At 57.4% G+C, this 16,144-nt stretch overlaps 1 protein-coding gene across 2 annotated transcripts in view; it reads right to left on the reverse strand.

Annotated features, from left to right (window-relative positions):
* ZNF423 (zinc finger protein 423) overlaps positions 1 to 16,144 on the reverse strand; it is a 310,193-nt gene that overhangs the window by 247,199 nt on the left and 46,850 nt on the right. For both annotated transcript variants that reach the window (XM_066243234.1, XM_066243235.1), the window contains exon 2: positions 6,815 to 6,874. In XM_066243234.1, the coding sequence (XP_066099331.1) occupies positions 6,815 to 6,874 (60 nt within the window). The remainder of the gene's footprint in view (positions 1 to 6,814; positions 6,875 to 16,144) is intronic.

The raw sequence follows: 16,144 nt of genomic DNA on the forward strand, positions 1-16,144 counted from the left end.
GGTTGAACGACAGGAGCGAGGCAACAGAGTATACAATCTATGACTCCACTTATAAGAAACATAGAGCAGGCAAAGTTACAGACAGAAAACAGATTGGCGGTCACTTGGGGCTGGGGGTGACGAACAAATGGGGAATGACACGCAAGAGGAACAGGACTTATTTTCGAGGTCATGAAAACGTCCTGGGTGGACCAGGGCAGCTGTAGAATGTATCTTATCTCTGAATGAGCTAAAATCCACTTAGTTATACAGAGTCAATGGACAAATTCTATGATATGTACGTTACATTTCAATAAAGCCGTTTTAAAAAGATATGCATTGTGTGTGTTTGTATTTTTTTAATCTAATGATTTTGTAGGAAAATTCAGCTTTCTGGGTTCTCTTTTTGTGTGTGACAGAGACAGTGAGACAAAGAGAGGAACAGATAAGGACAGACAGGCAGGAAGGGACAGAGATGAGAAGCATCAACTTTTTGTTGTGACACCTTAGTTGTTCCTTGACTGTTTTCTCATATGTGCCTTGACTGGGGGGGTGGGGGGGCTAGACCAGACCGAGTGACCCCTTACTCAAGCCAGCAACCTTGGGCTCAGGCTGGTGAGCTTTGCTCAGACCAGATGAGCCCGCGCTCAAGCCGGTGACCTTGGGGTCTCGAACCTGGGTCCTCCACGTCCCAGTCCGACGCTCTATCCACTGCGCCACTGCCCGATCAAGCTTCTGGGTTTTCTTTTAAAAATGCCGGGAATGTGGTCATTCTGGGCTCAGGCACCCTGACACAGTCAGCTGGCTCTGAGGGACAGGTGCCCTTGCGACAGGATCTGTGTGGCAGTTCACAGCAGCCTGTGTCAGCCTACCCACTCGTGTCAGCCTACCCACTCACCTATGCCCCCTGGCTGGCCTGGGATAGCCTTTGACCTTGGGACCTCTGTGGGACCTTCACAGACAACTTCCATAATTGCTCCCTTATAAGTACTCTCCCCCCCCACCCCACCCCCCACCCGTAATGGACAAGAAGCATCCGAGTCCACTGGAAAGTGCTTTCCAACCCCGTGCCGACTAGGTACCCCCACACCCGGGCGCTGAGTGAAGTGCTCCTTCCCGGGCCCTGCTACCAGCCGCCCCAGACTGGCCAGCGGGAGGCGAGAGTGGGCCGGGCGCCCTCCTCCATGGACGCCCCGGCCAGGCCGGAGACTAATGCTGTGAGCCGGTCATTCTGCTCCCCGCCCCCCACCCCGCCAGGCCAGGCCAGGCCCTCCATCACCTCCAGGCCACCAACTTAAGGACACAGACAGAGCAGGCCAGGTTGATCCTGGGGGCGGTGGCCACAGAGTTCACACAGGCTGGGGAGCACAGAGCACACCAGGAGCACCGTGCTTCTTTACTGGGCTTCTCCGTCACACTCCCAGAGCCGGGGCAAAGTGGGGGGGCCGGGAGGGGGCACAGAGCACACCCGGATCACCGTGCGTCTTTACTGGTCTTCTCCGTCACACTCCCAGAGCCGGGGCAAAGTGGGGGCGGGGGGGAGCACACCCGGAGCACCGTGCTTCTTTACTGGGCTTCTCCATCACACTCCCAGAGCCGGGCAAAGCGGGGGGCGGGGGGGGGAGCACACCCGGAGCACCGTGCGTCTTTACTGGGCTTCTCCATCACACTCCCAGAGCCGGGCAAAGCGGGGGGCGGGGGGGGGAGCACACCCGGAGCACCGTGCATCTTTACTGGGCTTCTCCATCACACTCCCAGAGCCGGGCAAAGCGGGGGGCAGGGCGGGAGCACACCCGGAGCACCGTGCGTCTTTACTGGGCTTCTCTGTCACACTCCCAGAGTCGGGGCAAAGTGGGGGGGGCACAGAGCACACCCGGAGCACCATGCTTCTTTACTGGGCTTCTCCGTCACACTCCCAGAGCCGGGGGGGCAGGGGGGAGCACAGAGCACACCCGGAGCATCGTGCTTCTTTACTGGGCTTCTCCATCACACTCCCAGAGCCGGGGGGGCAGGGGGGAGCACAGAGCACACCCGGAGCACCGTGCTTCTTTACGGGGCTTCTCCGTCATACTCCCAGAGCCGGGGGGCAGGGGGCACAGAGCACACCCGGAGCACCGTGCTTCTTTACTGGGCTTCTCCGTCACACTCCCAGAGCCGGGGGGCGGGGGGCAGGGGGGGCACAGAGCACACCCGGAGCACCGTGCTTCTTTACTGGGCTTCTCCATCACACTCCCAGAGCCGGGGCAAAGTGGGGGGCAGGGGGGGGCAGAGAGCACACCCGGAGCACCGTGCTTCTTTACTGGGCTTCTCCATCACACTCCCAGAGCCGGGGGGCGGGGGGGGCACAGAGCACACCTGGAGCACCGTGCTTCTTTACTGGGCTTCTCCGTCACACTCCCAGAGCTGGGGCAAAGCGGGGGGGGGGGGGCACAGCGAAAAGCCTGCATCCGGCTCGGCCGGGCCCCCACACTGCCTGCCCTCTGCACTCCTCCTGCTAAAGAGCAGGCGCTCGCCCTGCTCTACTCATCCCTGCATCTTTTGGTCTGAGGAGCCAAAGATGACCCTCCACGGTCACCTCGGGTCCTGTGCCACCGGGGAGCTTCCCGAAGCCCCCACAGTGCCACGGGCTCCAGGCCTCGGCTCAGCTCCCACTTCCCAGTGCCAGCGCGGCAGCAGTTAAACCCGACTCTGGCTGCAGGAGGACTTGGGGTCGAGTCCCTGCTCCACAGCTCGCTGGCTGCTGACCCGGGGTCTGCTACTATATTGCTCCAAGCCTCCCTGCCGCCCTCTCCCGCCAAACGCGGCTGGCAGTTCCCAGCAGCAGCGCCAAGCATGGCCCGGGAGGCTCTGTTCCCCCATAATCTCCCTTGGCACCCGCCCTCACACGCTGACGCAGCCAAGTGACATTTCTCTCAGCTTAATGAAAAGCGTTATACCAAAGCAGCTTCGGCCAGGCCTTTGGCCCTGTCCTCCGACCAGATGGCCGCCCCCCGGAACCATCCCAGGGATAGAGGCTGGAAGTGCCGCTCAGAGCAGCACCCAGTTCCTGGCAAAGGGCTGCTGCTGAGCGTCCGCCCCGTGCCTGGCGCGCACCAAGAAAGTGCTCAGTAAATGCGATGCTCCCCCCACCCATGCCCAGGACCGCCTCCCAAACTGACATCGCCCTGCCACCCAGGACTCGAGCCCTCTCACAAGCTCCCTGCTCGGGGAATACAAGCTCCTTTAACAGCCCAAGCCCAACAAAATTGGAAAGGACAACTTATCACATGCACGGCCTGTAAAAATCATCAGAATGGGCCAAAAGAAACAGCAATCCGTGGCCGGGCTGTAGAGGAGCCAGTGCCCGGAGGCTTGGCCCTCCCTTTCCCCGTCTCCCAAAGCCGACTGGCACCGTGGAGCCACCGAGGGCTGGTCAGACGCGTAGGAGCCGTGCGTCTCCTCCCACACAGGCATGCAGGGCATGCTCAGATCCCGGCAGGGAATGGGCAAGCCCCATGAGCTCTGCCCCTCCGAGCGCCCCAGAGGCCCGAAGGCTGCCGTTCCACTATGAATCAGGGCCTCCACAGCCCCCCTGGCACCCCTCCTGCCTGCTGCAGTCCAGACACCCCTCACTGCCTTGGGGACGCAGCCCGGGCACTGAGGCACACTGCACGGGGCTCTCCACCCCCCACAAGCAATGCCAACGCCTCCCATCACCCCACCGCTGCCCTCGCCACCTCCTCCAGCATCACTCGGAACGCAGGGAGGACCAGGACTTTGCATAGGTGCCAACAGGCCGGGCACTTTGCTGGCTCAGTGGTCTGGAGCACAGCGAGGCTTCTCTTCAGGGTCATGCGCCCCCACGTCGGTCAGGACGCCCAGATGACACATGGAGACGACCGTCTCACTCCAACCACAGAGTGCATCTCCCCGCGTAGAAGGAGACAGGACAGGGGCTGCACACACCCCTCCCCCTTCCCTCCCAGTGCGGACTCCGAGGTTTGTCCTAACACTGGACTCCCCCCCCCCCGAGAATTTGATCATCCCCTCATTCAGCTTCAGACAAGACCCCGTCCCGTGACGAAAGCCCCTGTCACCAAAAGCCAGGCACCTGCAGATACTACAGTGCCCACCCAAGCCTGAGTCAGCCAGGACCCTCGGGCTCCCCCAGCAGAGTCTAGATCCTGTGGGACAGAGCACCTAACTGGGAGTCCAGGGACCTGGGTTTGAGTGCTGTACAATGCACACCAGCACTTCCCAAATTTCAGCCACCTGTGAACTTCCTTCTTGGTTTCTTCCAAATCTAGGCAGTATGTGCTGTTACCCAAAACTCTGCCAATTTCCTCACTTATATGATTTTAGCATCATCTTAAGTCACAAATGACCATAAAATCATAAATTTGTGTAACCACTCAAGAGTTAAACGTCCAATAAAGTGGGAGGTATCACACTTTCTAATATCAAGTTATACCACAAGGTCATCGTACTCAAAACAGCCTGGTACTGACATAAGAACAGGCATGTAGATCAATGGAACAGAACAGAGAACCCAGAAATAAACCCACAGCTTTATGGACAACTGATATTTGACAAAGGAGGTAAGAGCACACAGTAGAGTAAAGACAGCCTCTTCAACAAATGGTTTTGGGGAAATTGGACAGATACCTGCAAAAAAATAAAACTAGACCACCAACTCACACCATTCACAAAAATAAACTCAAAATGAATAAAAAGACTGAAATGTAAGCCGTGAAACCATAAGCATCCTAGAGGAAAACATAGGCAGTAAGCTCTCCGACATCTCTCGCAGCAATATATTTGCTGATGTATCTCCACGTGCAAGGGAAATAAAGGACAGGATAAACAAATGGGACTATATCAAACTAAAAAGCTTTGCACAGCTAAAGACAATATGAACAAAATAAAAAGGCAAACCACACAATGAGAGAACATATTCGACAATACGTCTGATAAGGGGTTAATAACTAAAATTTATAAAGAACTTGTAAAACTCAACACCAGGAAGATAAACAGTCCAATCAAAAAGTGGGCAAAAGAAATGAATAGACACTTCTCCAAAGAGGACATCAGATGGCCAATAGGCATATGAAAAAATGCTCAATATCACTAATCATTAGAGAAACGCAAATTAAAACCACAATGAGATATCACCTCACACCAGTCAGAATGGCGCTCATCAACAAAACAACACAGAATAAGTGCTGGCGAGGATGTGGAGAAAAGGGAACCCTCCTGCACTGCTGGTTGGAATGCAGACTGGTGCAGCCACTGTGGAAAACAGTATGGAGATTCCTCAAAAAATTAAAAATCAAACTGCCTTTTTACCCAGCCATCCCACTTTTAGTAATATGTCCCAAGAACACCACATCAATGAGTCAAAAGGAGAAATGCACCCCCAGTTTATGGCAGCATTATTTACAATAGCCAAGATCTGGAAACAGCCCAAGTGTCTGTCAGTGGACGAGTGGATTAAAAAGCTGTGGTACATATACACAATGGAATACTACGGGGCCATGAAAAAGAAGGAAATATTATTTTTCGCAACAACATGGATGAACCTGGAAACTATTATGTTAAGTGAAATAAGCCAGGCAGAGAAAGAAAATTATCATATGACCTCACTCATCTGAGGAATCGACGAACGATATGAACTGAGGAGCGGAATAGAGACAGAGGCAGGATCAAAGGGACCAGAGGGAAAGCGGACAGAGGGAAAGGGGGTGATAGGCTGATAGGATGAGACGAGAGCAGAAGAGCAAATCCCGGAGGGAAGGGGGGAGGGCGGTACGGGGAGGGGGAATGTACTGGGGAACACGGGGGGAGGGGAAACACTAGAATCTATGGAAACACAATAAATTTAAAAAAAAAAAAGTTAAACTTCCATATGCCTGATGCCAAACACCACATCTGTGGAACATCTGTAAGCCAGAGAAAAATCTCCTGCCTCAGTTTCCACATCTGAAGGAGGCAAAGCCTGAACTAAAGGACTCCCTCGTAGGTCTCCTCGGGCACAAGGGTCCCACAGGACTGGACTAGCCCCAGCTCCTCCACAGGTCCAGAACCAGCTGCTCAGGATCCTGGGGACAGGGGACAGGCAGGAGAGAGCCTGTCACCTGCCGACAGCGAGCCAGGGCCCTGTTCCCAGGAGCGCTGTCACTCAGGAGCTTCAGAGGACCCTTCGCCGGCTCCAAACCACAGGCCTTCACAGTCAGGAAAACCTCTTTCATCTACTGCTTTTTATAGCTTGGAAAACTGAGGCACAGAGGAGTTCAGGCAAGGGCAGAACTGAGCTGAAAATCCTCTCCTCTGACTGCTACGTCACCCCATCACCCCGCAACGACCCCGCATCCCACCAGTCAATGACCCGGCTCCCGCCATCTCCTCCCACCTGGAAGGCGTGGGCTCAGGTCTGCCGGCCGGAGAGCACAAAGCCGCCCCTTCCAGGAAGGGGCATAAAGGAATTCTGATTTCAGTTGGCGGTTTAAGCATCCTCGTAAAGTGGCTTCTATACAATTAGACCGGACTGAGTGTGCAACAATGTCCACTGCAGGGAGCTCCCCAGCCGTGCAGTGGGGTACCGGGGCCCATCTGAACATGCCCACGAGAAGAAAACATGGCCCCTGGAGAATCGGGGTGAATTAGTCTCTGTACCTAACAGATTTTATTGACCAAATGGAACTGATATAAAAATCGTGTTGCACGGGATAGTCTAGGCCCCAGACAGGAAGACAACACAAGGAGTATGATTTCCACAATCAGCTGGGTGGCTCTCCGAGTTCCCAAGCCAATCCCCCAGGGCTCCCAGCAAACCCCGCCCCTGTCCTGGGGCACTTACCTGATGCTGTCACAGAGGAATCCCAGGCCAGCGAGAAGTCCGAGGCCTCCCCCTCTTCAACTGAAAGAGAGAACAAAGATGGCCCTGTGAGGTCTGAAGCTGCACAGACAGGTCATTGGGGTAGGGCTAAGACAGGAAGGAAAATCATTTGCGGCGGGGGGTGGAGGGGTCCCCTATAACAACCGTGGTCGGCGGGGAAGGGGTCAAGCCTACAAAGAGGCCTGTACTGGCTTCACAGAGGTCAAATAATCAGAAGACAACATGAATAGCAAGTGAGTGCTGGAGCTGGTCCGTCTTCCTGATTCCTGTGCCCCTGGCAGACATCGCCAATCAATGGCCGCCCTGTCTCACACCCAGTGCGGCCACAGACTCTTTCTCTGCACTGTGCTACAGGCCACTCCTGTCCAGAGTCGGAGTCTCGGCTCCAGACGAATCCCTTTGCCCCTGGCCGGAACAGGGAGAGAGCGAAGGCTCAGACGTCTCCCTCACCCTGCTGGCATCCTCCTCCCACCAAGAGCCCTAACTTCCTACCACCGCTCGGATGCAAAGGCTTACCCCATTATTCCAAGAAACAAGTACAAGCCCTCTTTCAGAGGCTGGAGAAGCGTGGGGTGCTATTCCCCACACTGAGACCAGACCCCACCAGACCCCACCCTCAGGACAGGTTGAGGACAACCCTCTCAAGGTCAGCAGGCCACTCGTGAGGAGACGGCATCAGAAAGCCACGTGCCTCTCCGCTCCACCCCGGGGCTCACAGAACAAGGCTGGACAGGGACTGGGTGCCCCCAGCACCCCTCACCCCAGCATGGGAGGCCAGGCAGGTGGGGGACGGAGAACACAGGAGAAACTCTATACGGCACAATAAGGCTCTTGTCCTGGAATTAATCCCAGTTGGGGCATGTAATAATATTAAAGCTGGATTGTGGACTTCGTAAAATGGAACTTTGCTTAAGCCAAAAAAATGTGCGTCCACCGTGCTTTCCAGATTTGCAGGCGTGCTCTGAAGCCGCACCCGGGAGCAAGCAGGAGCCACCACGCGCCCAGCAGAGTGGCAGGGGACAGGGTCTGGACTGAGAGCCAGGCAGGCGCTGCGCGCTTCTCAGGCACTGCCGCACTGGGTCCCTGGCAACAGGCCCTCGGGGAGGAGAAGGGACAAGCCCAAGGCGTAACAGCTAGAAAGCCCACACAGCCTCTGGGCTGAAACCCAGGAGCATCGCATTCGATGGTTGCTCCTGAAAACATCCTACAGCAGGTCTTTGAGCAACGGCACCTCCTTATAACCTGTATGAGAAGCCACCGGCACTTAATTCTGAGGCACAGAGGATGCTGTCCCAATTCCTGGCAGCACAGGATGGGGACACAACCACCCCGACCGGCCCCATGGAAGGCAGTGTGCTGGCCAGCTGGGCCATGAGGAGCAAGCTTGATGGTTGGGGCAGACACCGGGTTCAAATCCCGATTCTGCCTCCAATTAGCTGCATGACTTTGAGCAAATCCTTGAGCCTCTAGGCTTTAGTTTTCCCGTTTCAGAAATGGGGTTAACAGTACCTGGGCCACAGCATTGTTGGGAGGATCCGATGGGGTGATGGGGGTCACCTGCAGGAGCAAGTGGCCCGAGCACTCAGGGGTGGGAGGTGGGGGCACAGGGATGGAACAGCTCTCAGAATTAACCAGTCCTGCTCTGTCTGCTCGCAGCCCTGTTGTCACCTACCCCCGTCCACTTCCCACCCCAACCTCGCAGAAGGGGCTATCGTTCAGCCTTCAGAAACTGGCAAGCGAGGACACCCACACCCACAAGCAAGAGAACGAGGAATGCTAAGGAAGACTCCTCTCTCCGCCAAGTTTGCAGCCTGAGGGCAGAAACTTAGGAATTAAGACAATGCGATGCAGAGAGGACAAGCTGGGCTGAGAGCAAATGAAGCTGTCATCCTACTTAGCGGATTGCAGCTGGGGTGGGCTGCAAAGGCGCAGCTCCGTAAACATGAGTAAGACCTTCATATTTTTTTCCTTAAGTGAGAACTGGGAGACAGAGAGACAGACTCTTTTTTACATGTGCCCCAACTGGGGGTCCACCCAGCAAGCCCCCTACCCAGTGATGCTCTGCCCATCTGGGGCCATTGCTCCACTGCTCAGCAAATGAGCTATTTTTAGTGCCTGAGGCGAGGCCATGGAGCCACTCTCAGCACCCAGGGCCGACTTCCTCCAACCGAGCCATGGCTGCAGAAGAGGAAGAGAGTGAGAGAAGGGGGAGGGGTAGAGAAGCAGTTGTCCACTTCTGTGTGCCCTGACTGGGAATCGAACCCTGGACATCCACACACCAGGCTAATGCTCTACCACTGAAACAATCGGCCAGGGCCGAGTAAGACCTTCTTGCTTTAGACACAACTGATATTATTCACTAAGCTGATTCCAACCAGACAGCCTCCGAAACACGAGTGGACAATGCTTCAAGCAATAAGAAACAAGTGATGGTCTTAACAGCCCTCACTGCCACACCTGAAAATCGTTTCCTTCACATTTCATCCTTTACTGACATAGACATATAGTCGCTTCTGATAAGAGGTGGCTGACAATGTGTAAGGTTGTTCTGCCGCCCCCCTTCAACAAGGTCCACGTGGATCTCTAGACCTCACCAACCACGGGCACCAGGCCATGACCCTAGATCTCTCTGTGTCCTTAGTGTCACCCCAGCATCAAAACAAACAGCCTCCACACTCAATTCTCTCTGCTCGAGAGGTGCGAAGGATATCCCAAGACGGCAAGTCCTCCCCTCCCTAAGATCTGGCTTCAGCCATCCCGGAAAGATGTGAAAACGTCTGCCATCTGGAAGCTCCTGGGAGGACTCGCGTCGCTGTCCCCAGGTAGGACAAGCCTGCAGAGGTGGGAAGATTAGAAGAGCAGCCAGACGCCAGCTGGCTGGGGAACTGCAAAGTGGCAGACATTATGACGGACGAGCGGCCGCCTCTCCCACCAGCCTCTCTGGGACCCCACCCATCACGGCGAGTGCCCCCCGGGCCAACTCTCCAAGTGACTTGAGAATCACTGCCTTCTCCCACAACAGCTCGCCTGCACCCCTATTCACTGCTCATCCCCGGCCCTCAATTCGTTTTTGAAGGTAAAAGCACCTCATCTTTTATACATTCTTTATTATTATTATTATTATTATTAAGTGAGAAGCAGGGAAGCAGAGAGACAGACTCCCGCATGTGCCCCTACCGGGATCCACCTGGCAAACACCCTAGGGGGGTGATGCTCTGCCCATCTGGGACCGTTGCTCCATTGCTTGGCAACTGAGCTATTATAGCACCTGAGGTGAGGCCATGGAGCCTTTCTCAGCACCCATGGCCAACTTGCTCTAACCGAGCCATGGCTGCAGGAGAGGAGGCCAAGGGAGAGAGAAAGAGAGAACGGAAAGGGGGAGGGGTGAAGAAGCAAATGGTTTCTTCTCCTGTGTGCCCTGACCAGGAATCGAACCTGGGACTTCCACACACCAGGCCAACACTCTACCACTGAGCCAACTGGCCAGAGCCTACACATTCTTGATGAGAAAGAGTTAACACCCAAACCCACCACCACCATCACGAGGCCCTGTGCTACCCAACACAGAGACAGCGAAGACGGCTTTCCTCCCCTCCACCTGGACCCTTCTGCCCAGACTAGTCTCTTCAACAGCGAGCTATCGGCAGGGGCAGCAGGCTAGGGAGGAAGGCGCCCCCTACAGCTGCAGCCAGGCCCTGCGGGGGCCATCACTGAAGTGCAACAGTGCTGCAGGGACCCAGTGAACACCAAGGGCCGAGCATCTCAGAGACAACCTGCCCGGCACAGTGGTCAAGGTGGACAGCACCCGGGGGGGGGGGCCCAGCCAGCCTGGGAGCCAGGTGCTTTCCGGAGATTTCCCCTCTAACTTTCTAAAGCTCATAAATATAATACTTGGCTCTGCTGAGGCCGCCGTCGCCAGGGGAACATAGGGACACACCCATTTCTGTGCGCGATGGGCATCTGTCAGCATTGGGTGGGTGCACAAGGCCAGTGAGTAGACAGACCGAGCGGCTCGGGGCGAGTGTGACCACAAGTCAGGTGCAGCTGCCTGGGTGCTCACGTGCGTAGGCGCGCGGGGTGGGGGGCACAGGACCAGTGCGTCCACACTGGGGCGAGCACGGAGTGTGTTAGCCATGGCTCCTGGGGTGTGTTAAGAAGGATTCTTGGGGCTCCTTCGGGGCTTCCGTGTTCTCTCCCCGTTCTAGGATCACAGGCTGGGGACGGCGGACTGCTGCATCGGAGGACAAAGCCACGAGCCTCACCAGATGCTGTCGCCCTGGCTCAGCAGCAGGCTCGTAAGTGACCCCACTCCCTACCCTGAAAGTGCCCATAGCTCATCCCCCATGCTCCGGGGTGGCCGGGCCACCATCAAGGACACACCAGCGAGACGGAAAGCCTGTTTGCAGGGCCTCTGGACGTGGACAACCCGGGGCCTGGAACGCAGCAGGTGAACGGGGGCGGGCCTGGGGCACCACCGCGGCACGGTCAAAGTCAGACAAGGGGCAGGTCAGAGGTCGGGAGCTCAGGGGACAAGGCCTAAGGCAGACAGAGCCAGGAGGTGAATGAGAGAGACGCACAGAGGCACGCCCTGGTCCAACGGCCAGGCGAGGCCTCCAGCAGGGCCCAGAGGGTCCCCTTCCCCTCCCCAAAGTCCACACCAGGCCAGCTGGCTTCCAGAATCTGAGAAGGCCCCGCCCCTGCCTGTCAGCTTCCGGACAGGTGGGCAGATAAACGTTTTTTCTGCGAAAAGGATCCATATTTTCATCAAAAATTTCTAGAACGTCGTCCCCCCCCCCTTTTTAAAAAGGTTTAAGAACCACTGGACAAACGGATTTTATTTTGGGGAGACTTCCTAGCTGGCCCCATGTCCGGGTGGTGTTCCCAAGGTCTCAGGGACCTCTCTGTGCTCTGCTGGCTTTGGCCCCAGCGGTCATCCCACCCTTCAGGGAGGGGTGGGCCCACTCTGGCCCCGATGGCGCCTCCCGTGAGGCCTCTGTGTCCCAGCGGAGGTGGTGAGCAGGAGGAGGGCACGGGAGACACGGAGGTGGCGAGCAGGCGGAGGGCACGGGAGACACGGAGGTGGCGAGCAGGCGGAGGGCACGGGAGACACGGAGGTGGCGAGCAGGCGGAGGGCACGGGAGACACGGAGGTGGCGAGCAGGCGGAGGGCACGGGAGACACGGAGGTGGCGAGCAGGTGGAGGGCACAGGACAGCCTGTCCTCAGGAAGACGCTCCCGCGCTGCATGTCCTCGTGTGGGGCGCTGGGGACCCACAGGCAGGGATGTCCGGTCCTCTGCACCAAGGCAAGGCTGGCCTTTCTTCCCAAAGCACACCCTGTGCTGGGAAACGCAGCAGAGCCCACGACCACCTTGGCGTCAAGGGATTGGGGGCAAGACGACCGGGGTCAAAGTGCAAACAAACCCGACTCCCAGGTTCCTCTCAGGTGAGGCGGGTCACGGGCAGTGGGCGGGGTGGGGGAGCAACAGTGTGACAAAGCACGGCTCCGTGCAGCTCAAGAGAAACCCCCGAGACCCCAAGGCCAGCCCCCAGCCCCCAGCGCAGGCCCTCAGAGGAGCCGAGATCCAGGGCAGGGTCGCATCACAAACCCACGGTTTACTCTGTGAATCCCAGACCCCTTGCCGAACGGAGAACACACTGAGCACGTCAATGGTGGCGCCTCACAGGTGCCCCCCTCACAGGCGTGTCGGGGACTGAGTGAGCGGGGTGGGGTCCCGGCCGCCTGCACAGGTGCCCCCCTCACAGGCGGGTCGGGGACTGAGTGAGCGGGGTGGGGTCCCGGCCGCCTGCCGAGGGGTCACGCTGCCTGCACGAGTGGCAGGGCTGACTTTCCAACGGTGAGGTCGAGTCTCCCACTGACATTCCCCCTCTCCACCCACCTGCAGGGAGAGCCGGGTGGCAGCCACGGGTCCTCTGTCATCACCACTGGGCAGGGATGGTTGTGCCTACATGTGGAACCACCCAGAGGTCACGGCCAAGGGGCTCAGCTTCTGTGCCAACGCATCTCCCTCTGCCTCCCCCCAGCCCCCCCCCCACGATAACCCCACGAAAACGGACTCGCTGTAGGGAGCCCAGCTATCTGTACTCTTACCAGCCTTCCCGGGGACCCCCCCCCCCGCATGCTGGAGGTTGCGATTGTGGGCCTAGACAATCCCATAAGATGAGTATATTTATTAACCCCATTTTACAGATGAAGAAACTCAGGCTAAGCAATGTTTAAGGGTCACGGAGCTAGGAGGGGGTGCAGCCAGGACTAGGATGCCGAACCCTGTTTTCCTTCTGCTTCTTGACCACGCGGGGTCAGCCAAGAGGAGAGGGCTCCAATTCCCTCTTCACTCCCCCTACTCCATGCCCCCCACGATTCAAATGTATAAAAGATTCCTTCAGGCCCAGCCTGGGACGGCTCCGGGGAACCTAAGGAGAGAATTCGTCGTCTGGAGGCTCCTTGGGGCGCCCAGGGGAACCCGTGCAAGCTGGTGGTGTGCTGCTCGATGCTCAACAGGTGTCCGGATCTCAGGGAGAAAGGTATGCAGCGGCTGCCGCTTTCTACGGTGTCAATATTCCCACCACAGCTACCCAACAGGACGCCGCCGCCCCTGGAGCCAGGGAGAAGTGCACACTCAGCACACTGCTGGGTCAAGGAGGGGTCAGGGGAGCGACACCAGACAGGGCCCCGTGTGGGGGCTGAAGCCCCAGGGGGCCCACGTTCCACTGCACCCACCAGCCCCTCCCTCCCAGCCCGCGGGCCGGCACTGCTCCGCCCCCAGGTCCCATGAACATCAGAAACCCAGGTTCGCTCAGAGCTCCCTGCTGCTACTGCTGCCTAGATTAAACATCTTTTCCTTTTTCTAAGCTTCTGCCTTCAACAACTCTTATGCAATAATAGGAAACTAGGAAATACACGAATTAAAATGAAGCGACTGAAAGCAGAACTCTTTCTGTTTTACAGATACATTGTTACAGCTTTCCCCGACCCAACCCGTTGTAGGGATCCATATCCCTGGGCAACACACACGGCTCCGGAACCGTGTCCTCACCCAGCAATATACAGCGAACGTCCACTCACATCAGACACGTGGGCTGACAGCTGCATTACCAACAGTGGCCTGGTCCGGTCACAGGAGGCCCCAGGGCTAATTTAACTAGCGCCCTGTTGCTGGACACCTAGGCTCCTTCCATCCACGTAGCCCATCCACACACATCACACACATGTGGCCACAAGCCTAGTTCGTGATTTTTTTTTTTCTTAGAATACGTTTCCCAGAAGCTGGGTTTCCGGACAAAGACGCCGCCCGTTTTCAGGCTTTAGAGACAGACTGCCAAAGTGTGTCCGGGCACTTCCACCTCTCCTCAGGGCCGTGCGTCTCCAGGTGACCGCAACACGGAGCGGGCAGTGACTCTGAGAGCCGCGAGGAAAGCGACTCTGCCTTTGACCTTCAGCTCTCAGCCTGGGGTCTCCACAGTGACAAGCACAACCACCACTGTGCCCCACACACGTACTGGGGCATGTTGGAGGAGGCGAGAGTAATCCCAGTCTCGGAGCGAGACACAACTAGGCAGGAACAGTGAGGACGCGCAGGGTGGGCCCACGGGAGCAGACGGGAGCCAGCGATGGTGAATGGCAGGCCCCTGGGCAGCAGGGACCACCCGCCACCCACCGCCCGGAGCTCACGGGGGGGGGGGGGACTCTCTGTCCACAGTCCTGCCCCTCGGGAAGGCGCAGGCGGAGGGACCAGCATAGAGCCAGGATAAAATTCTCATTTCCTTTTACACTAACATGCAAATCCCACATTAGAAAGGATGATTATTGTGGGTACAAATCCTAAAGTCCATAGGTCTCTTTTCTAAAGTAGGAAAATTTAAAGTGACGCCGCCCCACTTGCCCAGCCTGGCCCAGCCCGACCCACTTTGGATTCTGCCTGTGGGGCAACCGGACTCAGGCCCAGGGCTTTAAGCTTCTCGCCCAAGCCCCCAGGGTCAGCCTGACAATCAGCGACAGAGCCACCCTTTTCCCTGGTCAGAAAGACTGCCCAGAGCTCAGACTCCCCTCCTCCAGGAAGCTCTCCCTGACCATCTGAACCCAGACTGAAGTTAGCATCTGCTGCAGGGTATAGTCAAAGCAAGATACCTTAGAATCAAATCCCGATATCCCCATGGTTTGCTGTGTGACTTGTGCAAATCAGGTAACCTCTCTGTGCATGCATAGCAACCCTGCAAGGGAGCTCAGAAGGTGCTTAAACGGTATACGGTCCAGAGCCTGATACCCAGATGGTTTGCAGAGGAAAACCATGAGCTACAGCATCGGGGTGGCCCCCGATGGCAGCCTCAGCTCCTTTAGGGAGACCCTCTGTGTCTTTCTACTGCCCTCTGGGTCACCTGGCACAGGAGTTGTTGCTGACTCTGGAAATCACGCTCTTTGCATACGAGTCGTGTTAACGTTTCACCCTCCCCCACGGCCCTGCAACAGGGCTGGATGCTGGGGCCCATTTTACAGATGGGGAAAGCAGGACCTGCTTACATACACACCGGGAAGCAGAGCCCAGACGGAAGCCGGGTCTGCGTGGCTGCCAGGCTCACGCCCGGACCACCACCCGGCCGGCCTCTCCCAGCCTGCGCTGAGCACACAGGCACGGACGGGCTGAGCGTCCCGGGCCCTCCCGCCCGGCCGGCTCAGAACAGCCACCGCTGCTGGGAGAGAGGGGGCTGCAATGGCTCCTCTTTGTGGAACCCCGCAGAGATGGGTCTGTGAGGGCTGGGCTGGGCGTGCGAGCCCCGTGTCATCCCAAACTCTCCCTCCCCGCTGCTGGATGACCCAGGACAGCGTCTTCACCTCTCAGGGTCCTGCCCCCCCCCCCCGCCCCCATCTGTGAAGTGGGCATGATAAAATTCTCGTGTGGTTTTTTTTTTTTTTTTGTATTTTTCTGAAGCTGGAAACGGGGAGAGACAGTCAGACAGGCTCCCGCATGCGCCCGACCGAGATCCACCCGGCACGCCCACCAGGGGCGACTGCTCTGCCCACCAGGGGGCGATGCTCTGCCCCTCCGGGGCGTCGCTCTGCCGCGACCAGAGCCACTCCAGCGCCTGGGGCAGAGGCCAGGGAGCCATCCCCAGGGCCCGGGTCATCTTTGCTCCAATGGAGCCTCGGCTGCGGGAGGGGAAGAGAGAGACAGAGAGGAAAAAAAGGGGGGTGGAGAAGCAAATGGGTGCTTCTCCTATGTGCCCTGGCCGGGAATCGAACCCGGGTCCCCCGCATGCCAGGCCGACGCTCTACCG

This window comes from Saccopteryx bilineata, chromosome 9 (genome assembly GCF_036850765.1).
Source record: "Saccopteryx bilineata isolate mSacBil1 chromosome 9, mSacBil1_pri_phased_curated, whole genome shotgun sequence".
Taxonomy (NCBI): Eukaryota; Metazoa; Chordata; class Mammalia; order Chiroptera; family Emballonuridae; genus Saccopteryx; species Saccopteryx bilineata.